General features: G+C 40.8%; 1 protein-coding gene across 8 annotated transcripts in view; it reads right to left on the bottom strand.

The window, feature by feature from the left end:
* Positions 1-3,381: 3,381 nt before the first annotated feature.
* Positions 3,382-24,969, bottom strand: part of LOC142388626 (chloride channel protein 2-like) — a 203,466-nt gene continuing 181,878 nt past the window's right edge. For 5 of the 8 annotated variants that reach the window (XM_075474102.1, XM_075474099.1, XM_075474100.1 and 2 more), the window contains 5 exons: positions 23,712-23,744; positions 15,107-15,145; positions 12,975-13,079; positions 11,558-11,644; positions 3,382-8,231 (listed from right to left, as the gene is read on the bottom strand). In XM_075474102.1, the coding sequence (XP_075330217.1) occupies positions 8,037-8,231; positions 11,558-11,644; positions 12,975-13,079; positions 15,107-15,145; positions 23,712-23,744 (459 nt within the window). In that variant the 3' untranslated portion in view covers positions 3,382-8,036. The remainder of the gene's footprint in view (positions 8,232-11,557; positions 11,645-12,974; positions 13,080-15,106; positions 15,146-23,711; positions 23,745-24,969) is intronic. The other 3 variants (XM_075474101.1, XM_075474106.1, XM_075474105.1) reach the window with 1 other exon arrangement.

Here is a 24,969-nt window from a genome sequence, read left to right as displayed (position 1 = left end):
TTGAAAAGTATGAAATGTTCTCATCTGTGACATCTGCTTGACTTATTTAGTGCCATCATTTTCATTTCAGCATTAAGAAAATGACAGCTATTTTCCAAAAAGTCTCTTCCTGTAAATAGCACCTGAGTGGTGAAAATGGGAAAGTTCTTTCAGATCTACTTTTATCTGGAAGTGTGTGCCTCTGTGCTCCTTCTGAGAAAGGTTCAGCTGTGCTGTAATACAGAACGGGGACAGGAGAAGGACAAATTTTTAGTCCCCTAACACAATTCAAACCTCAAATATCTAATAAACAGTTAATATTAGTATCTAATAACAGTTCACAGTTGTCACTGTTCTCAACCAACAGTTGTTCAGGGAGCAACGCTGTTTCACAACATGGTCCAAGTCCTTCTAACTCTGATGCAGTATTGATGTCACACTGTGCCACAATTAAAGATGCCCACTGATCACTTCAGCATTTGGCCAAATCAAAGTGAAATGAACTGATTCTATCACAGCGAAAGCTGGGCTGACTCACAAACTGGACTCAAGAGCAGATGCAGACTGAGAGAGACTTGAGTAAAGACTTGGTTTATTTAAAAGGTAGATGCAGCGATGAGCCAATGAGTGAAGGTTTTTCCTTACTGAATCCAAGAGGTTTCCAGAGTGGAGGGGAGGGTCCTGGCTGTGGTGAAGAAGGGACTGAGTCAATGGTGGGGCAGGTGGTGAGAAGGCAGGTGTCTTGGAATCCATAGTAGAGAGCTCGATCCTTTAGCTTGGAAACCCAGAGTGCAACAAGCAGCAAGAGGAACAGACACTAGGAGCATAAGAGAACAAGTATCATATCAAGTACGCAGAGGGTTTCACTTGGAAAGAAGCACAGAAGTCAGCCAGATTACCACCAGAGCTGTGAGAACAATCTGGCAAAGACTGGTTGCTCCTGCCTTATGAAGGCGCCTTGACGAGCGCAGATGGAAAAACAGGTGCGAGTGCAGGAGCTGAACCAGACACTGCCCCCGGCTTCCTGGAAAAACCTGCTCAACCCTGCTAAGACCCATAAACCAAACAAACACCACAGCCAAGCATGATCATGACAAATTCAGCTGATTGAGCATTCTCTGTGATACCAGTGAACTAAAAACTCTGGCCTCACCTCTCGGAACCATTAATCTTGCTTAATTGTACATCCATGTAGAGCTGGTTCATCAGAGCTGTCACACACTGCTGCTGATACTGACAGAGTGAGGGGCTGTGTCTTTGATGTATCTGTTCTGGCAGTGACACATGTACATAATAAATGTCCATCCATCTATAATATCTTAATCAACTCCGGGTCACTGGAGCCTATCTCAGCCGTCATTGGGCAAAAAAGCAAGGTACACCAGTCCATCACACCACCAGTGGCATACACGGACACAAACTTCACTCACTCCCAGGGTCTGTCGAGAGTTGAAGCAGCTGGGAGACGGAGGCTCTAACCAACACACCACCGTGGAGCCAACAATGAATGTCACATGCAATACATGCAGCTACTTGTATGGTTGTGTTAGCTAGATGTTGAACAGACTAGTTGGTGCAACTCACCAACTAGTCATATGGATGATGGGGAATGAGTAATCCAGAAGAAATGTTGCACCTAAGACTTAAATAGTTTTGTGAGCATTAATGAAGAGATTGCATACACTTATTTTGTTCAAACAGTTTTAATGTTCTGTCAGTCCCGCCATGCCAACATAAACATATGCGACTTCATTGGATGCAGGTATCACATGTACAGTATGTGTCATGCGAAAGAGAAAGTTCACTCTTTTTCACTTTTAAAGTTACATATATTTTTTTTTAATTTTTTTTTAAAATCATGTGGTCCCAACGAGGTCCATAAATGAGGTCAATCCAACCTCAGATAAACAACAGAACTTGACATATTACACTGTGTCATTATTTATTGAACAAAAACTGAGACAAAACACAAGAGCAGTGTGTGAAGCCCATCCAATGAGCCAACAGCTTGTAGAACCACCTTTAGCAGCAATAACTTGAAGTAATGGTTTTCTCTATGATGTCATCAGTCTCTCACATGGTTATGGAGGAATTGTGTCCCACTCTTCTTTCCAACGTTGCCTCAGTTCATTGAGGTTTGCAGCATTGGTTTATGCACAGCTCTCTTAAGGTCCCACCACAGCATTTAAATCAGGTTGAGATCTGGGCTTTGACTGGACCATTTCAACACCTCGATTCTTTTCTTTTTCAGAAATTCTGTTGTAGATTTGCTGCTGTGTTTGGGATCACTGTCCTGTTGATGACCCAGTCTCAGCCATTTATCTGTCAGACAGATGGCCTCACATTTGACTCTAGAATACTTTGGTATCCAGAGGAGTTGATGGTGGACTCAATGACTGCAAGGTGCCCAAGTCCTGTGGCTGCAGAACAAGCCCAAATCATCAGCCCTCCACCACCGTGCTTGATAGTATGTGGTGTTTGGTTTTAAACTCAACTTTAGGTAATAAAAGAAATGGCAAAAAAATAACTGGCAATGACCAGATGATCTTTCATTATTTCCTGACATGTACAACCTTGGAATTGAAAGAGGGTGTAATTTGTTTTCTCATACCTGTATACAAAATAATATATAGTACAACATATGTGGGGATATAAAGTTCTTCAATGTCACCAAAGTGAGTGAAGTCTGATCAATGCCTACAGGAGTCAGTAAAACTCCTTTCTTTTTTTTTGGCAGAAAGAGACTTCCTTTTTGTTAAAAAGGAAATCATTGCAAGTGTACTCATTCATGCTGGGCTCTGATGGGGAGGTCTGCATCACTGAGATCAATAAGCTCATTAGAAACACTGGCTCAGTGATTGGTTTAACCTCACACACACTCACAAGAGATTATTGTCCATCCATCCCTGCTTCAGCCTATTTACAGCATCACTAACTGTAACACTGAGCCCACAACCCAAAAGACCTAATCCCAATGGCCCGGTACAAAACACTCAGAGGTACTGTTGCAACGTCCTGATGGCTGCAGTGGTATTGAAGTGTTGGCTAATCCAATGAAAGAGAAATGCTAAATTGTTAGAAGTTTTATTCTCTCATGCACCGAGGCATATTATGCCAGGTTGGATTTTTGGGTATAAACAGACAAGACTACAATGAGTAACCATCAAGGTCCTTTTGTTCTATTAAAAGTGGAACAAATGTTTAAAAAAAATGCATTTGACTCTTGGGACAAAATGAACTAATCTGAATGTTTTTGCAGTACTTTGTGTGCCTCTCCACAGAGAATATCTGTGAAAGACAATGCTCCAGGTGCTCTCCAGCTGTTCCTGAAGAGAAAGACGAGGGCAGACAGGAGTAAAGCACAGCTGCAGAAAGACAAAAAGCACTCCATGACAAAATTAGTCTTTGTTAAAATCGTATTTATTCATCATCGATGTACAAAAACAATGTTTCAATTTTCGCAGTGAAAAATAGCACTGGATTTTGTTCAGCTCTCTATGGTTTGGCCCTCAGGGTTCGTAGTAATGTACATTCCATATGGAGTGGATAAAAGATGAGCAGCTGGTGTGAGACTCTAGTCTTATGAAAGCCCCTCCGACTGAAGGAGAGGACGGAGGAGAACAACAAAAACAGACTGAGATACAGTGCTTACAAATTAGGGGGGCACTGTATTAGAGTGCCAGCTACGGTCCATGCAGCAGATTCACCGTACAGTCTTTTAAGGAGGTTCCCCACATGCCAAAATGTCAAATTCATTTTGCCTCTTGAACCAATAGGAGTAGGAGTGCAAACAGTGATTTTAATGTTTTGATACTGGTTCTAGTGAACTTTTGTGGAGGCTTTCAGTAAACCCTCCCCTCTCCCCCTCATTCACTTCATCACACTTCTAGTTAATCATCTTTTCAGCCATCTTTCCAAAATATGGATATCTTGCATTCGTGTTATCAATGTAAATGGGGTTACAAAGTGTGATGAACAAGTTATTGCACAACTGATTACACATAAAAAGATCATCAATAAAATGAGAAAAAAAAAAAAATGTACATCATCTATTCTGATAAATCTACCTCACTCTGTGTCTCTCTGTTAGCAAATGAGATGAAGCTCTGAAATGTCTGTAAAGTGAGGGGATCGGGCAGAACAATTAAAAAAAAAAAAAAAAAAAAAAAAAAAAAAAAAAAAAAAAAAAAAAAAAAATCGATGAAATGCACAAACACATTAATCACACCAAATCAGTATTATCACAGTCGGTCTCCGGAGCGAGTCTATGCACAGGATGCTATAGTGACAACTGCACGCCGCTCGGAAACATCATCCACGCCACTTACAGTGAATGTGTGCGAAAAGTGCCTCATCTACATGCATATGACCAGAGAAACCAGCTGCAAACACTTAGAAATAAATTACTTATTCCAACTGATTTAGAGGAGTAGGCACTTGTGGAATGAAAAGTCAACAACAGACCACAACCTGGTGCCTTAAACAAAATTTCCCTGACTTCATTATCACATTTCTTATGCTTTGCCATCAGAGAGCCATTGGAAGCCTTCACCCTGTTAGTGTTACTTTTATTTTACATAAAATCTAATAATGGAAATGTTTCAGACAGCACGTTAAATATATCAAACAAAAAAAACCCATTAAGGACAGCATGAAAATCAACTTTTAAAATCATCAAATGTGATAAAAATATAACAAATATTATAAAACAATCCCAAACTCTCTTCCAGAAAGAGAACAGTCAGCAATTAAGGATTGGTTAAGACATTAAATTAGGATTTTATATTACAGGAATAATATTAAATATATTAATCTGTAAGTTTCCGAACCCAAGGATCCCTTTCCCAGTTCAAAATCAGGCATTGAATAAAGCTCAATGGATAAGTGGAAAATGTCAGAAAATACAGGCACAAAATGGCAAACATGCAACATTGTCCTCTCATCCCTTATTCAAATCTGGCAAGCAGTTGTTTTTGGTACATTTTGATTATATAAAAACAAAAGCTACATGCACTCTCTCATGCGAGGCCATGCTTCTTCAGTGCACAGCATTCTAAGTTCAGTGGATCAAAACAAGCAACATAATTCAATCCACTGCATCCGGTGAGTGGATTTATAATAGAGGTGTGCAAATTTATCAATTCTCAGATGCATCTTTATGTGGAAGTGAATGATTATACATTTATGCAGGGACAAAGCATTATCAAAGGTTGGCAGCCTACCAAGGTTTCAAATAAACAGTCACTAATTAGTCATTTATTGACGCAAGCAACAAGGTTGAGGAAGTTCAAGAAGATGTAGGTAGGCAGGATTAAGATGGACTTGATGCATTAAAGCTTGACAGCTGGAAGCGACAAACACGTATGAGATCCAACATGTGATCAGTCAGGCGATTTGATCGGCTTGTGCCTGCTCTGCTGCTTGAAAAGAAAGAGTAACTTTTCTTAAGATATGCTGACAAAGTAAAGCGATGGACCCAGAATTCAGTTCGACATCACCCTACTAAAAGTGAAAGAGAAGTAGGACCACTGAAGCCAAAAACAAACAATGCCATGGTAGTTTTAAAGTGATATGTTGGGTAAATCTTTTTCAATCACTACATATAGTGATATAAAAAAAAAGTGCTTATAAAGAGGGAAAAAGATCACACTTAAGATTTTTCTGAACTCCCGTGGGAAAGCACAAACTAGATGAGACGTATGTGGTATATAAACTCTCCCTTGCAAAGATGAAATAAGTTGGTACGATAGTGGTTTCACTCTGACCAAGCATCGGAAACCACAGGGAACACAGCCAGCCCAACCAATAAGGCAAAAAATTAAGACATCGTAAAACTTTGAGGAGTAGCCTTTAACTGCAACCTGTGGGAAAGTGGGGTTGAACCGTCTAAGTATTCAGAGTAAAAGAGTTCAGAGTTTGTTGAGTTGTAGGGAAACCTGCTGTCAAAGACCTGGGGGCCGCACTACAATTTGCTTCTATCCCAACTTCCCTTCATAGAAACGGCTTTACCTGCACTCTGCAGCCAAATTACAGCCTGGGTGAAGGACTCTGTGAGTAATGCTAATCGATCAGCCATTACCTGTGATGTGGGGGGCCTTGAATGTAACATACAGTATATACTTTATTGGGGTTGGTCACTCAGAAAGATGCATCTTTTTAATAATCAAGACAACTGTCTGACTTGAAAGCACAAAATAAAAAATAAATCAAGGTTGATCTGACTGTATTTATTTATGAGTCAGTTCGTACAAGTGGCCGATTAGAAATTTGAGGATGCATGTCATAAATATGCATCTTCAGTTACATTGGACACTTTACATCAAAAACATGATAAAATCTAATCATGAGGCCAGCAAAGATTCAAACCTCAATTACTTCAGTGATCAAAACTGGTGCAAAATATGCAGGGAGTAATGGGCTTCCTCGATTGCTTTTAAATCAAGTACACGGGGGGTGGGGGGCTAACATATAAAAAAAAGGATGCATCTAGGCTGGCCGATGCAAGTTCAAAAACAGGAGGTAGAAAGGACAACGAAAGATGGAGGGCTGGAGGAGATGGAAATCAAGTCAATATATGAAAGAGCAGAGAATGCGCTGACAAAGAAAAGTAAAAATTATTTTATGTTATCTTTCATGTCAAAAATCAGAAACCACAATGCTGTTAAAACATTAATGCCTCAACATCCTGGCTGAATGGGTTGAGGATTTAATCTAGTGGCTGGTAAACTGGCTGGTATTAATAAATTACATCCTCAAACTCTACCTGTCGGTTATTCATGATTTCTTGAAGTTGTTTTACGCCACTATATCCGACAGGACGATTTTTCAATTCACTCAAATGACTGGTCTACATCAATCCACTCACACATCATCATTGAGAACTATATATGTTACCAGTGTGGTCTACTCCACCATTAAATCATAACTGTATATGTTTGGCTTGTGTCTCTGAGAAATGGTAATGAAGATTAGTTATCATGGTGATCAAAGAAAGATGGATGAGCGGGCCCACGGCAGCTGTTTGGGTAATGATGTCTTCATTCTTTCGGCCTTCCATTTGCTTTCTGCTCTCTGCATACACTTCAGATAAACAGAAAACATCCATTCTAGGAGTGTTATGTGCGTTTCCATGCATTTGCCTTGCATTATGTAAGGTAGTAGCTACAGTATGAGAGGAGTGTACATTATTAAAAGGGCAACAAGTGCCGCCAACACTGCTAACAGGCATGTCTACTGGCATAGGCTGCACTGTCAACCTGACCATTAAGACTCGCAGTAAAGGGATGAGCATGCGGAGGAAAACAGTGGTGGAAAGAGTCCCCGTATGAATTCGATGCTTGTCAGCAGGACGACCTGTGTCATTTCCAGTCAAACGCACACCCCCTGATCAGTCCGGAACAAAACGAGTTACACAAGAAAATAAAGACTGAAACGTTTTCTAAAGGTAGTAAAAAAAGTCTCACAAGATAAAGTCATTTGCTACCTCTTCTCGTCATGCACACTCACATTTTCTCATTTCATTCTTTCGCATTTCCAGTACACGCATACAGTACAGTAGGCTCCATTGCCATCACTGCAGAATTTCTTTACTAAGGTGGAAGACTCGTTCAAAAGATAACTTTCGCAGGTTGACCCAGACTAAAGATACACAAGAAAAACAGAGTCGACTAAAAAAACATCCCTTTTTAACAAAATTTCAATTCACCCCCAGCTTTGGACTCAATTAATGTGTTCTGTTGTGGGATCCCAAGGGTAAATGGAGAGCAGGGCACACTTGTGTTCCACTCATCCTGTGGAGTGTCTGGCTGCGTCAGTGCAAAGCTCCTGGTTATGCACTGGCTGGGCCATGAAGCAAGGAAGGTGGCTTTGGAGGAGGTAGAGGAGCAGATAAGGACAGAGGTGAGAAGGAGGCTGGCGTAGCAGTAGATCTCTTTTCATAACTAAATATTGATCCTTAGCCCTGAGGATTTTTACATGTTTGTAGCTTTGGCGGATAAAGACCTCTACACATGCTCTTCCTCCACCTGCTCTTCTTCCTCCTCGTTCTTGACCGTCCCTCATTGGGACTTCTCGTCGGACTCTGAAGGGATGTGTTCACGTGGCAGCGACACGCTCTTGTGGCGGTCCCACAGCTTGTGGAGCTCAGTGGCCTCATTCTCGCTGCTGCTGGTGCCACTGTCCCTGAAGCTTGCCAAAGGGGGACGCACCTTCACACCTTTCACAGTCACCGAGCCCTCAATGGCTTTGCGGAGCTGGATGAAGAAAGACAAGACAGTTAAAGAAGAAGGTACAAAGAGGCTACTCACACTTCAGATTTGCATGTCAACAACACTAACACAGTAAGGAGCTAACGGAGTAAGAGGTCAACTCCCCATTTCCACCCAAGTAGACAAATTTTACAACAAGCACATCTTTACAAGCTTTTTTGGAATACCGGGTTACAGTGTGAAGTTCATGTGTTCAGACATTTTTGGACAATAGGAACCTATTCATAGGCCTTAAAACTATTGAAGGAAGTCCCTCCTCTTATTTGCTTCTGCACTGCAGGAACTGTTGCTGATTGTAGTTCATAGAGCTTCTTTTTTGGAGTCTTCTATCATTTTTTATCTATCAACCAATCAGGTTTCACTCTGTCGAACAAAGTACATGTAACTCAGTGTCGAAAAACATATAATCTATTATTTACCAGACTGTTATTTTATTGATTTATATATATAGTAAATACAGTATTGGTCAAAAGTCTTGAGCCACCCCTAATTGTGTCTGTCTTTTGTTCCGTTCTCTGCCAAGATGTTCCCACACTGCTTCAGTAATGTTGAGGTCCGGGCTCTGGGGAAGATTCATCCCTCCATCAGACCTGCTGTCACTGATTTTCAGTCCACTTCTTGTGTCATTTGGCACAGCTCAGCCTTTTCTCCCTGTTTCCCTTCCTTACGAACGGCTTCCTGACAGCCAGCTTGGAGCCCATTTCTGATGAGGCTTGGGCCAACAGCAGATGGATCAACTGAAGGTCCAGATGCATCTCTCAGCTCTTGTGTCAGGTCTTTCCTGGATTTTTTCCTCTTTCTTAAGGATATCACTTTCAGATACTGTTCATCTGCTGTAGATAGTTTTATAGGCCTGCTACTTTCTTCTTTTGTCCTCCACTTGTCCAGTTTCCTCAAATGTTTTAAGGACACACTGCACACCATGCTGAGATATGCCAAGTTTTCAGCTAACAGCTCTTTGGGAATCACCTTGTTGCTGCAAAAATACTATTTTCTGTGTTATCTTTGGTGTTTTTCATAGATGCAACTGTATGCATTCATACATATGTTGTTTATATGGGGATATGTTTTTCCAATATTTACAAGTGTGTTTTTTTCCCCCTTTTTTTTTTTAAAAATGTTTTATGATAGAAACAGCCAATCTTTTTCTAAAAACTTCAAACGCAGAGTAATGAACCGACATTGAAGGATGGGGTTCACTGATCCATTACTAACAGCAATGGAGGAATTACAACGTATTTCAGAATCATCTATCAACCCCCAGTTGTCTGTTACACCACTTCAGAGTTTCAGATCTAATGCAATCAAAGAAACTCATGATGCTATGTTTTCATTCGGAACACTAACCACTCTCCTTAACCTCCAGCAAGGCCTTGATCTTTAGATCTGATGCAAAGGGACACAAAGGATTTTGTTTTCAGACTGGAATCCTTCCTGTAACATGTAATGGAGGAAGAGACCATAGTCAGAGGGTAGATGGCACTGAAGCGTGTGGTCAGTGACTCGGACTTTTGATTTGGTGAGTTGAAACATGTCACAGAAAATTGTTTGTGCTTTCCTTAAAGGGATAGTTCGCCTCTTTTGACATGAAGCTTCATATCAATGCGTACGGCCGCCTATAGCCACACCTGTCATGGTGTTTACTGCTCGGAAGCAGGGGACTGCTCGGTCTGCACTTCGGTCTGCATGGTTTACACAGCCCGTAGTGATAAGGTAGAGAGAAATAGCGCCAAGCGATTGTGAGGTCTGACTTTTTTTGTTATACATTTGCGTCACAAAATCGTTCTACTCTTTTGAACACATATTGTTTTGAGAAGCAAAACGCTTTATTTTCGTGACCCCAGCCAACTAGCCGGACTACCTTCGTCAACGCCAAAACGAGGCTGGAACTCGGCTCACAGGACGCAGCAGGGTGCAAGTCGAATTTAATAAATGATATTGCTAATATGGGATGTCAAAAGAGGCGAACTATGCCTTTAATCTCTGCAGGCTTCTTTGCCACATTCACATGGCAGGAATAGAAGAAAATGGAAAAAAAGGTCCTGTGCAATGCAAAGTTCAGAGCTGCTTCTGCCTCAGCACACGCTGTACTGCAGCCCGACTTATTGAGGAACACATGCCATTTATTACAGACAACCAATACATTATGTATAACCAGAGAGGTGTGGTCTGGTCTTTAGACTGTGAGTATTGTCTCCACACATTGTCTCACCAAAAAACTGCCACCTCTGAATTTGAGATATTACTTTTGGCTAACTATGTTTAGCTAACTTGAGTTGTATTTACATTTTTGATAACTATGATATTTATTGCCAACTAATTTTAACTATGTCTATTCAAAAACGAGAAGCGTTCAGTTAGAAAGCAAACGCTGAACATCTTAATTTCCTGAATGGGGAATACATTAACATATTTTTGGTGATACGAGTCCACTGGCTGTAAATGGCCTCAGTGTCTGACATTAGTCTGAGACTCGTGAACACATTGGAGCAGTGTCAAAGTGTGTCAGGACGCTTAAGTCACCTCCAGCCCCTCTCTCTGCTCAGAGCATCAACTAATATTCGGCTTGGTCAGGCCAAGTTTATTATTTGGCTGATGGGTGAAGGGTCTGGGTCTAACAGACCTTATGGTAGCAGTAAGAAGAACAGTCTGCCTGCTGTTGGGAAGAAATAATTCACTATAAGAATGCACACCAATGTGATTGTTACTTTTCCATATGGATCAGTGAGGCTGTGATACAACAGCATGCCTGTGTGCTAAAAATGTGCTTTATTTGCTTTTACCATTTAAAGAAAAAAAAAACGTGCTGCTCGTCTGCTGGTGGAAAAAAAAAAAAAAAAAAAAAGGATAAATGTCAGGGAAAGGCACGCAGCACTGCACTTAGCAGCAATCCTCTCTCCAGCTCCTGGCCAATTCACAAAGAGTAAGTGGTTTTCAGTTGTTTGTGAGGCAGGAGAGGTGGAGGGAGAGGGAGGTGGGCAGAGAACCGACAGAGACAATAGACAGAGACAGAATATTCAGCAGCCTTTTGTCTGTCGCAGTACATCACATGCAGAGGGAGGAGAAAACATTATTGACGACTGTGTACGTGTGTGCGCGCATGTACAGCACTGACAGCACACTCCTGATGATAGCGACAGTGATTTTATAATACAATGCAATAATGCTATGTCACAACTTTAATAAAAAAAATGGAACTGACAATGACAATAGAAGGTCAAAAGGCATGGAAGATTTAAAGATCTTATTAGGAGATTTTTACAGCTATGTCAAATACTACAAATTGCAGCCTCCCCCAAAAAGACTCTTACCTCTTTGAGGGACACCACCCCGATGAGGCGTCCAATGCTGGTGACATAGGCGTGGTCGAGGCCCAGCAGGGAGAAGATGGTATGAGTCTGCAGGAAGACGAGAAGCGAAACGCAGAATGAAATTTTAGAACAAACCCAAGGCAGCACTGTGACTTGAAACAAAATGGAGCTCAGAAATGGAAACGCAGCACACAACATATCCATTGAGCGATACCAATGTTCAGCTAAATGTGATGAGTGGGAAATGTGGCCCAGGGTTATACAGAGTGCTCTTTCTTGTAAAAACAAAAACAAAAAAAACATGCTACCACTGAACTGATGCTGAATCACAGCTGTTAAAGGTAGTCTGATCAAAGAGGAAAAACTTTTCTCTCCAAACCTAGTCTGTGGCAGTGCTAAGCAAAACAACAACTAAATTTCCCATAAATTGTAGGAACAAAGGAAATATCTTAATCCACACACAGATGCCAGGAAGTCGTTAATCTGCTGAAGGAGGTTGTGTGTGGTATAGGGTTGTGGCAGTGTGCAGTGGAGGGAAGGGAGCAAGATGGATTGGTGCAGGATCTCTCTCTTAAATGTTTAAAGAGTATTCACAGAGCCCTGAGGACAGTGGACAGAGGAGGTAGCGTTATGAATGGAGGACATTACGTGCTGCCACAGCTTTTTGTGCACGTATGCTTGGTGGGAAGTGAATGTCCCAACACTTAACTGTGTATGTGTGTGTGTGTGTGTGTGTGTGTGTGTGTGTGTGTGTGTGTGTGTGTGCTGAAGACAGAGCCTCCTCCCGGGTGTAAAAAAGTGCTGCAATAAGGAAACAAAATCAACACAAGTTCTGAAGAGCTACAGTTCATTTCTTTAAACAGAACTTTCACTTTCTCCTTCACTCAGTAGGGAGGAACTATGACTCGAGTGTGTGTGCTTTTTTTTTTTTTGCAAGTAACCTCGAGCCACTACACTCCACAGCAGCACTGAGAGAATATGGAGTATTGTGGTAGTTTATTTTCAAAGTGCTCCAGTCTTCACTGAAGGAATGAAGCTCGACTAAATATCATTAAGTCGGTTTGCTCATTGGGGAAAACAAAGCTTATGGTGATACCAGTGAGTTTCACTTACATTTCATTACACTTAAACCTGTCTCCTTGTAGTCAATTGGACTATTTCATTAAAAAAAAAAAAAAAAAGAAAAAAACCCAACTTTAATCTCCTCACTGAGACTGTGTGGGTGTGTTTTAACCAGATTTCAATGACAGTTTCAAACAGGTCAATAGTATTCTGACGTTGCATTGAGGCTGTAGAAAGTGCACAGTTCAAATCTGGAAATCTCAGATATAAGTGATCTAACTTTAGCAGAAAAAAAGTGTATATATGTCATTAGAGACACACAAAGGTTTAACAGGGATAATATCTACAATCAGACCTTATGCAGTGATGTACGTTCCACCAGCTGGAAGGGGGCGGGGTCGATCTTGCATGTGTTGAAGTTGACCTGCTCATCAAGCTGCCTCTCCTCCCACTCTGCAATCTGCAAATCAAACACATTTTGGGGATCACTAATGATAGAAGAGGGAGCAAAAAACGGAAGGGCTCTGCTACATTAAAGAACCTCAGTAACATTTGGTAGAGTATTAGAAATAAAAAAACATGGACCGACGGGGCATGCAGTGGATACTGTTGACAGATGTCTTTATGAGTGGAGTCAGCCACTAATTAGAAGACAAATAATTCAAGTGACATTCTGACAAATGCCATCCCTCCATAGACAATCAAAGAACCAGGAACGGCACAGAATGATATGATAAATCACATCAAACCTACAGTTCAGTGTGAGGCGTGTGCTACTGACAGAGAGGAAATGAGAGGTGCTGTTGATGGATGAATTATAAATGATGTCATATCCAAAAATATAAGACTCCAGGGTAATTGACCTATCTGGGTATATTGAGAAATCTGAAAAGCCAAGTCTGTCTGACTGATGTCATCAAGTGCAAACTGAGATTATGGCAAGATAAATGTAGATTTATGAAGGCCCATTTGACCAGATGACCTTGCAGAGCTACTTCTACTAACAGATACTCTGTACATCCAGAGCATGAAGTGAATTATTCTTCTGCCCCATCACCATTAAATAAAGCAATGAACAGGGTTTCATCCCCTTGTATAAATAGTCCCCAATAAAAAAATAAGTCACCTTTTCACTAAATAAACTACAGTGCCTTGCAGTAGGATGCTACTGAGCCTTTTTAGATATCCAAGCTACACTTTTCGTGACACATTTTAGTGCACATACTCAGCAGAAAACTTTTCAAATTAAACAGTCCGAACTGAGGCAGCAGAATCATTAATACCATACCCATAATGCTACGCTACAGCATCCAAGCTGGTTTAAAGATTCGGTAGAATGAATCTGCTCTGTGAGGAAGTACATCTGTCCCTCCTCCAAACTCTTCTTTTGGCCAGAATTTACATCTCAAAGTATACAGTATACAGCCTTTTCACACCTCACTGATGAATATAATCTGGGATTTATACTTAACATAAATCTTAATATTCTGACACCAGGTAGAGTGCTTCTGTCTATTATGATGAAGATGCTGAGCACTGAGCCTCACTGAGCAGGTTCCAACAATTCCTGTTGTAATTTATGCACTCGTGGGCCATAAATCTCAGATTAACTTAAACTGATGATATTATTAGACAACAGTGACATAAACCCAAGGATCATCATTTTCAAAAAGTCATTCTGGTCTCTGAAAACTCTCATCTCCAGATAAAGTTTTCATCATTTTCCAAAGGTACAAGAACAGCTGTGATCACTTATTCCTGAGCGGGATCACAGACTGTGTGGAACACTAGTTCATGTTTTCACTTTAAAATAACCACGAGGGAAATCATTTCCATAAAATCTAAACTTTGTTCTGAGATAAGCCCCAAATTTCCCCCAAAAGAGTAACATTTTATGAATAATTTCTGGAAAAGGTATTCTGCTATAGTCATCTGCAAGATCAAAACTGATCACAAGTTAGCCTAGTAACTGAAAGCCCATGTGAGTACTGCATCCTGAGCCGCCTGATCCGGACCCGACTGCCTCCTCCAAACAGACCGGAGCATACTATTGCACATGTCGCCTCGAGCATGCTCAGGACGAGAAGTTTTGATGGAATCTGTTGGTTTCCTTAGCTCGGCATCTTTTATCTTGAGATTGGCCTGTATGAAATGGAATGGACCAAACTAGATTCTAATTAACTTGATTTTATTTGGCTTGAATTGGAGTGTGGGCCTTGAGATGAGATTTGTTGTGATTTGGGCTAAAATATACTTCAGTGCCTTAAACTCTCACCCAGTTTATAATCCAAGTTTCCTGCTATAAAGCCCAAATTGAGATAACCTCATGGTATCACCATCACATGATCACATGTACTCCCAACAATGATTCAAGAGATTGTCTCGGTTTTGACTTAACAGCCTCTCCTCGACAGATTTGCTTTGTTCCCATTGGTTGTGAGATGCGCGTAAATATATAGTATACTTGTGTGACTGGCTAAACCTTACCTCCCTAAGGGTCATGTCATCCTCCACATCTCCGTCATCCTGTAGACGAGAGGCGACACATGAACAGTGAATACAGAAAAACTATTCAGTGTAAACAGTGCACACAATTAAAAAGAACATTACTGTGGGACAGACACAAGCACTGCTAAACACTCAGGCTACAGCACACAGTGGGTTATTGTCACAATGAACGTTTGTTTTTTTTCATTTTCAACTGCACCCTATTCACACATGTGTGCACGGAAGACATAATGACACATAAGTGCCCATGCATCACATCGGAAGTGTTATACTATGTTGCTGTCTTGTGACAGATGGACAAAAATGGGATGGGTGGCAAACTGAGCGACTACAGAACATTTAATGAGTGCGGGGGATGTGATGTATGGGATGTCAGAGCAGATGATCATTATAATGATGGATCTGCGGTGAGCTCTGAGGTCACTGCCCAGAACAGAGTTGATGCCACATACGCTTACACACTGTAGTTGAACCAGCAACCATAAGCTTTGGAGAGGGAAATACTGAGTGAGACGGAACTGGGTGGATGAGGATGCTACTGCAGGGTGTGTATGCATCCCTCTGTGTGTGTCTGACAGACTGTGAAACATGGGTGTTTAGTCATGTGTTGGAGTACCTGCACAGGACTGAATGAAGGAGAACATATGTGTGAGAGAGACAGAAGCAGGGGGAATGTGACCCAGGGGCTGATAGGAGCTTTAAGCTAATCTATCCTCATTTCTGTTATGGCCGACCTAGTGGTAACCGTAGCAACTGTTGACATGGGGCAGGAAGAGGTGCCCTACAGTAGCATTATGCAAGCATAGGCCAGATGTGCCCGGAGTTTAGGAGACAAAAACAAACAGGAACTCAAACACCTCAGAGCAGCCATCTCACTAAGCAGTCCACCTGACACAGAACACAAAGCAGCGTGAATGCACACACTGCTGTTCCAGCTGTAAAAGGGTATGGGTAAGGGCAGAGCTGGTGTGTGCGGGTGTGTGAGAGACACATTTGTGTGAGTGCTTATAGAACAAGCTGTCTTTTTCACAGAGTTAGGAACTATGAACGCAACATAAGTGTAAAGAGTAGAACAATTAGCTGCTTCACCGAGAGAGCAAACCTTAAACACAACTTAACGCAGAAGAATGTGTGCGTGTACACGTGTGTGTGTGTGTGTGTGAGTGAGACAGAGAGAGAGAGAGAGAGAAAAAACACACATGTGGAGACACATGTGAGGCAGTCAGACTCAGAGTGCTAACAATGGGCCAATGAAGCCGAGTTGCTTGACCAGATGACAAGGAGAACGGCTCTTCTTTCCTTCACTTTCACAGTGATACATCTTTACTCCCAAACAGTGGTTAGCCAATCAGTGGACACCTTCCATCACAGGGCAAGAGAGAAATGCTAATAAGTAGCTAAAAGAAGCAGTGCTAGGCCAATTTTCACAAATCACAATCTCAAAACTGTCTGTATGGCTGCTGGACCAACTCAGTCCAAAGGACAAGACTGATTGTTTCAACTATTTCATGGCGGAGGGAAACAGAAATGACCCCAAAAATGTCCAGTTGAAAAAGCTCAGCAAGATAAACCGTGGTCATCACGAGGTCCCCGCTACTCTGCCATCTGAACAGCAACTGCTGGCTGCACTAAAATGTGAGAGGAAAACATCACAGCAATTGTGTCTTTCCACTAAGTGCAACCAATCAGCTGCTGAGACCCGCTTTCCTTATTGGTTTTAAATTCCATGACTGCTTTATCCTTGTATCTGATGGCGAGGACAATAATGTTGCTGTATCAGAAGAGCTTTGGGAGTTGTGAGCGGTGAGAAGCAAATCTTGAGGATTCATTATGCCATGTTGGTCTGGTGGAGACGGATCTTATTGGTAGGTAAGCACACTTTGGGACTGTGCCACGGAAACTTGGAATATTGGGCTGAATCGCAAAGTTCTTTTAAAGTCGTGAATGACAAATTCAGCAAATGCCTGCAAAATGGCACAAAATTCCCTTTTCCTTAAAGTGTCCGATATCAAAATCAGGTCATCCTCAAAACGAGTTGAGCTTAGTCTGCAACACTCATTTTCTTCTGATGTCACAGTGTTCTCTGAAATTACACAAGAAATGGCTCCATCGTGTCCCCTGAACATTCTCCCTTTCAGATGCGTGAAGGACATTTTTAAAATGGGTCAGTGTCTTTGTAACAAGTATGAATCTGCTTCCATTGACTCTATGCTGACGGCAATAACACCTGGCTGTGATTCCTTTAAAGTCATACTTAGCAGATTATTCCCTCTCAGTAGTGTCTGATGACCCAGTAAAAGTTTGTGCTGAAGTAATTCTGTGCAGAAATGTAGACCTCTTATCATAATGCTCTTGTTTAGTCTTATTTTTCTGTGTTTAGGAGAAAGGACCTTCATGGGATTGCAAATGAGGACTGGGCAGAAATATCTGATTGTGCTTCTCTAAATCAACATTATTCGATCAATTCAGTTGATTTTCCCATGAGTCAACATGGCGACATTATCTAGATTCAATGTTTGCAATTGATGCACTTGTGGTCACTTTTAAATTAATTCAATAATACATTCATATAAGGAATGAGATTTGTTAATGTCCAATCATTTTTAAACTTTCTTCACCAGATATGGTCTCTGTGGTCAAGCTCCCAGAAAGCTCAAGATGCCAAATACCGAACGCAAGGTCACAAAATCACAGTTTATAAACCAATGGACACAATCAGGGTGGATGCAGCCAGGTGAGTTTGTATTGTATATTTAGTACATTTCGACTGAGCACACACTCTAATGAGGCAAAGTTACAACTAATGACACAACTGGGTCCTGAAGTCCAAACCATACCTTTGCTGACAGAACAAAATGAAATGTCAGCAGAGTTCTGAACCAAAGAAAGAAACAAAAAGTACTTTACAAACTCCTTTTCTTAATGGACGGTCCCATAGATAAAAAGATCATCTATGCCCCAATAAATAAATAAATTAATTGATAAATAAATAATACTGATTTGTGTAAAATGGCCAAAGCAGTTGGAAGCTCCAGATGTTACAGGAGCTGAGCTCTTCACCTCCCAGTTTTTTTTTCATCATGTTGGACAAAAAGGAGTAAAATCCTGCTTTCTTCAGGTTAATAGGGTGATTCTATGGAGTCTTTTGTGTTTTTCTTCGCTTTCAACTTTACTTCTTCTTTTTAACGTTTTATGCTGTGCTGCTCTGTGAAACAATTGAAGGATTTTATTTGTGATTGCTGTCAAAGACGACAAGCGATCTATTACACATCTATTATAAAACAGCAGTTTTATAATGTAAAGTGATAGTATATACAGCAATATAAAGTTTTAATCAGTCCAGTAATCATATTCCTTGTAGTCCACACACCTTGTTTAGTCTCTTTCCCAACTGACCCTGATGCAACCGTTGTGTACAGCTAAAAATCCATTGTCAATACCCTCTCAATCCAGTTCAGGGAGGGGGATGGAGCCTAGCTGTTATTGGGCAGAGGTAGGGTACACCCTCCACAGGTCGCCCGTCCATCACAGGGCCACAAAGAGACAAACAACCATCCACACTCACTCCTAGGGACAACTTAAGAGTCACCAATTAGCCTAACATGCATGTTTTTGGATGGTGGGAGGAATACAGCCAAACAACTACCCAGATTTCAATTTAGGAATGGAAACTACAAGAGGGTCAATTACACATATGTACACATAACAGTGTTAGGGTGACAAGCAAAGAGGAAACAATCCTCCACCGACATGTTCACGCAGTATGTAAAGAAAAAAAGTGCACATATTCATCATTGATCCAAATAATATGCTAAGAAAAAAAAAAAATTGGGGGAAGGTGAGGTGTCAAGAAATTACGGCCCACAACCCATCATAGATAAAGCATGGGGGACGAAAGTGTGGAGGAAAAATACTAAGAAAAACAGCAAGAAGGGGCCGGGCAGCATTATTTCTCTGCAACAGACTACTGATGTCATTTACCCTTCATCAATATTTCACGGCCTGGATAGAACGATGGAGAAGAGTGAGTGGTGTGAACCAATGATGGAGATAAAGAAACAGGAAGAGGGTCTGAGAGAAGTTGTAAATATGGACTTGAATGTGTGAAAGTGAACTGCAAAGAAAAAAAAAAACAACATAAAAACAACCAGAAATAAAAGGAATGAAAGAGCTGTGAGAGAGGAGCTGACGTAAGGAAAGAAGAGAAGTCATAACTTGATTGATCCTCTACAAGCAGGGCTGTGAACAAGGACAACGCATGGTGACGAGGGAAACAAGCACACGTACCATGTTTACTGTAAAAGCACACACATCTGTGTGTGCAACAAGGGCTCATTATAAATTGGCTCACTGCAAGGCATTAATGACCAACATGCTTCTTGGCCCACTTAACACATCCAAAATTCACTGTACTACTACAGCACCATCTGTTTCAGCACTGACTGTACAAAATGCTCCACACGGGTACACTTACCCAGTCACTGCACTCCTTTAAATCATATCAGGGGCAGATGCTCCACTTAACACTTTAGAAAACCATCAATCGCGCAAAAAATGTGACAGATGCTAAAAACCTGTCCGCTGAGGTCAAAGTAACTTTGGCGGTTTATACATCCTACATACATCCAAATGTCTGCACAATTTCCTATTTAAGCCACTTGCTTCCGTTTTAGCTCGAGACAAAAAACAGTTTGAACCGAGAGCCCTGGACTGGTTTCAGATGTGGCTCAGATGTCTTTGATAAATACAATATTTCTGCCATGACATACATTATTTGATCATTCCTAACATCGAAAAAAAAAAGATGGAATGTGCCTTTTTCTCTAAGTGTATGAAAAACAGGAGTTTGCTGTACATTTGTTTTCAACCCTGAGTGTCCACAAGATGCATCTCTGGGTTAAACAATGCGCATCAAATGATCAGCCGGTAGCTTATGTGGAGCATGTGTGAAAAAGAGTCCCTCTTCCTCAACAAGACAGGAATAAGAAAAAGATATTTTCTCAGATGAAAAGTTAAGTAGACCAACTTTAATCACTAAAAAGTCTGAAGTCTTTTTATGTCAAATAACTTTCCATTAGAACCTCCCGATGGGACCGTCGTGAGACAGGTTAGTTTTACCCTACCGGTGATGTGTTGCTGCAATATAATCCTATTTGATGCAGGAAACACTTTATTTGAAAATAAATGTATTGTTTTTGTGTGTCACTTCACAACTGTCATAATAATTCAAAAGTGCCTTTAAAATACAGAGAACATGGATCTCAGAGACAGCTGAAGTCCTGAATACAGCACTATCAGGTGCATGTAGTGAGCTTAATTTATTCTAACTTACTGGGGAAATTCCTTTGAGCTTTTAGTCCAGCAACCCACCCACACCCCCCTGTACTTTCCCAGTCTCTCATTTATTGCGGATAAACCAAAAGGATTATTTACCACTTGGATATGGATATGGACTGAGTGGAGTTATGGCTTTCAAAATCCTACCACAATAAAACTCACGCTATTTTATTCATTTAGAGCTCATAAACTGCACATTTCATCAACCATTTTTCACTTGACCAAGGGAATCACGTTAAGGGTACTTTTATTTATCGCCAGACCCACGTGTATTGTCCGCTGAACTTTCTGAGAATGTTCGGGGAACAAGGCGGAGCCCATTCATCTGGCGAGTGTCAAGTTAAATCAGTCTAAACGAAAGTTACAGTGTTAGATTCGGTTCTTTTAGTAGGAGGCTCAAGAACGGACCAAAGTAATTCAAGTGAAAATGAAGTGTTTATTCGTAGTCACACGTCAAAGCATATCAGCGCTGGGCTCAGTGGAACAGAGCTCCCGCAGGAAGTCTGTCAGACTGCGCCCTGATTTCCGGGTATCATGTTTATTTATAGTCTCATAGGTTGGACTCACATTCGACCGAGTATGATTGGACATGAGTAAGTTCAACATGCTTCGTCATATTCGCTGGATCAGCCCAAAACAATGTGTGTGTGTGAATCTGCCCTTGCTTTCCCAGGCTTTCCTAATTGTTTTGTCTTTCTACTCCTGGCTCACTTTAGGTCATAATGGAAAAGTACTGAGACTTATTTCATTCATACTGTCTAAGAACAAAGCCAATTTTAACACAGGCTACCCCAAAACGTCACGTTTATAACCCATTCGTTACATTCAACTCTATCTAAATGGCAATTTCACACATTGCCATGTCTACACTGGCTTATTTAAAAAAAAAAAAAAGGTTTTTTGGGGGGGGAGGCCCCCCCATTCCTGGGCCCGGGACAAAATACCCGTTTGTCCCCCCCTATCAGCGGCCCTGGTGACGCCTTTAGAAGGTTTACAGAAGTGTGACCTTTGAAGCAGCTCCTCATCAGGACAGTCACTGTGGAGAGCTGCGTTCTGTGCAGCCACTGCCTCAAAGAGAGACCGACTATGTAATGAGGGGTTCTCCTGTTGGTGTGCGACACAAATTTTGTTCCGATTAGTCGCTTTCATTGCAGCAGCTGAAAAATATGGTTTAATCATTTACCTCATTAGTGAAGTTCCTTATGGGCACAGCCTTCATGGCCTCATAGTGCAATGCGACTCAACAGGAGAACTGTGGTATTGTGTTGTGAAACACATGCCCCAGGGTTCACATTATACTTTACTAAATGAAAAAACAAACACTATCCAAGCGTGTCTTTGCTGTAACTAATTTTGTACTTTTCTGTAAGTTTCTTGAGGCAAGCTTCTTATGTAGTGTATGTGTGCATCATGGACCGCATATCGCCGCCAAAATATTGGACTTTAGGACCTATATGAAGGAGCAGAGTCGGATTGTAGATAATTTACAGTGGATACGGTGCAGGGAGAACACACTGCTAATCTGTGTTTTTCCTTACTTGTCAACAAAACTGCTCCATGATATTAATCAGTTTCATACCAGAGGTTTTACACACAGAGCCCGAGGTGATTGATGAAAAATGATTTGATACGGATATTCTTTTGCTAGACTGAAAATATGTACAGACTGCAATCACTGGACTAATGGAGTTCTTTCAACACTTCCAGTCATTAATCGTCCTAAAATAGTTACACCAACACAATAAGAGCTGAGAATCTGAAGGAAGAAAAGTTTGTTCTTTTATCATAACCAACTGATGTCAAGAAAAAGTAATAAGTTCCCTTAAAGCCTGGGGTTAAAAGGCAGGTCGTATAACTTTGATCCACTTTTTTTTCTTTTTTACAGTCACGAGGAAACAAAAGTACACAATCTGTCAATTCTACGGTTTTACACATTATGACACAATAAAAAACTAAATCATCTGGTCCTCACCAGGTCTTCATTAGGTCAGTCTCAGAACAACAACACACTGCGTCATTATTCATTCAACACAAACTGAGACAAAACACAGAAGCAGTGTGTGGAAAACTAAGTGAACCCCATGATCCAACAGCTTGTTGATCCATCTTTAGCAGCAATAACTTGAAATAATGGTTTTAACAATATTTCATGTGTTGTTGTTCATCTGAGGTTGGATTGACCTTAATTTAAGACCTGGTAAGGATCAGATCATTTTCATTGTATCCGGATTTGTAAATATTAAGGGTTCAATTATTATTTTTTTTATGAGACCACAAAGAACTTTCAATCAATCTAGTTATAGTTTTAGTTGACAAATTTTTTTTGGCAGGATGTGTTTTTATCATTTCTGCTACTAAACAGATGCTCAATGCTCTGAAACTGAAAGTTCATTTTCTATGCTATTTACAGACAGTGGAACAAAATGGTTTATGGCGAGATATAGTTTGTGCTGGGAAGATCACATAACCATGACAGGTGCAGCTGGACCCAGTGAGAGGTTAGTGGTGAGTAAATTGGAAAACAAATACATAATCATTATTTTGTGGTGTAACCTAACTAATAAGCAAAAGCAACTTAAGAGCAAATTTCAGGAAGCAGGAGTTCTGCTAAATGCAACCTTTATGGACATTTTCTTTGTTAGCATCCTCTGTTTCAACTTTAAAATGTTTCAACTTGACTGAAAGCTTCACAACAAGTATTATAACCAAACAAAGAAAAAGAGGGAAAATGAAAGTTGTACAACCACGTTCAACACGTGCTCGATCTGCTGCAGCGCAAGATAAAAAAAACATTAAAAAAAAGTCTATTTACTCTGAAACTGAGGTAGCGAGTTAAATCACTAACTTGTCAGATACTCTAGAACACTCTGCTCCAGATTCCCCACAACACACGTGCTCTTTTGAATCCTCCGTCTTTATTTTCTAAGGTATTCAATTTGTACATTACGAAAGAATAAATGATTCCACTAGTTTTCCGTACAGTCTTCAAAGTGTACAGCTGGTGCAGTACACTGGCTGATTATTTAGGATGGCTCACCTGAGTGGAAAAATGATACAACAACAGTGCAGTTGACAAACCTTTGTCGTACCAGGAAATCAGAGGACCTGTGGCGGCACTGAACAGCCATGACTGACATAATAAAAATAACTAATCCCAGATATCCACTGTGTATGTTAAGATGCTGCCTGTGCTTCGTCATGCAGGCTGAACTGAAACAGAAATGTTTTGAAGGGTAAATGTGCTCACCCCAGAGAAACTCTTTAGGCCAGGTGGTGGCTCCTGGTGAACAAGATGACATCATATGTGATGAGTGTAAAACAATATGAATGGATTTTGAATGAATTACGGATGTTAACAATCAGACAAATGTAAGCGTATTCTGACAGAATGCATGATCACGTGATGTGTAACGGGGTTTGATTTTCAGGAATACAGGCTGTTGTTCATGCAAAGCTGGGTGGTCTGCTACGGAGGAATCATTTGTCTTAATTCAGAATTAGACACTCATTTTACTGATTGACATGCATCACTGCTGAGATAATTGGACAGCAGCTTACATCCCAGTTTGAAATGACATTTTCTGATCTCTTCCAGCACTTCTCAAGCATCAGCATCTCATCTGAGCTGGCGCTGGAATGCTGTCGTTCAAATACCTGTCTGATCCTAATGAAGAGACACGATGATCCTGTCCCGATATTAAAGGCTCCCCCTAACGATCAAATACCTGGGCTACCAGATTTATTTCAGTAACGGCAGATGAAATCGGATTTCTGGGTCACTCCAGGAACAGGGTGGGCCTGCTCTGGGAGGTGGTCATTGATTGGACACCTCAGGTGACACAATTGATGATGGACAGCACAGCATGCTTGATTGAACAATGTCAACTCTTCAGAACACTTGACCACAACTCAACCACATCTCTGTTGTGTTATTAAAGCAAACCCAAAATTTCACCACATCAACGTGGCTTTCTGGTAAATATCTGCAAATCGGAGAAAACTCAAGTTTTGAAGCTTTTTGTGGGGAAAGATAAATGTTAGTAATCACACAAATAAAGACGGGAATGTATATTGTAATCATGTACTTAAAAGAATATCATGTAGATAAAAGCAACAGATTTCTGTTTATCCATTTATTTCAGACGGAAATAACTGAAATGTTTTTATTCACTTATCTCCATACAAATCTGTGTTTCTATGTTACTGTTGCATCAGCGTTAAATATTCATCCACGGCTGGTTCATCTTTGGCTTCATGTGATGCACAGGATGTCTTAGTAAATCAATGGCAGCACAATTAAAATGTGTCTTGCCACTATATGCTTGAAATATTTCAGGTAGAAAAAGCCTACATGAGGTCCCAAAGATGCTCTTTTTTCTACCAAGTCATCAGCGCACACAGTCGTGGTTTTTCAGTGGTCAAGTGTTCTGTATAACCTGACCAACAGACCAATGAAAACAGGTTAAATTGAATGGATCCAAGCCAATGCTCACGATATCAGCAAC

The sequence above is a fragment of the Odontesthes bonariensis genome, chromosome 9, assembly GCF_027942865.1.
Source record: "Odontesthes bonariensis isolate fOdoBon6 chromosome 9, fOdoBon6.hap1, whole genome shotgun sequence".
Taxonomy (NCBI): Eukaryota; Metazoa; Chordata; class Actinopteri; order Atheriniformes; family Atherinopsidae; genus Odontesthes; species Odontesthes bonariensis.
The sequence above is the reverse complement of the archived record's forward strand: the minus strand, read 5'-3'. Positions and strand labels throughout refer to the sequence as shown.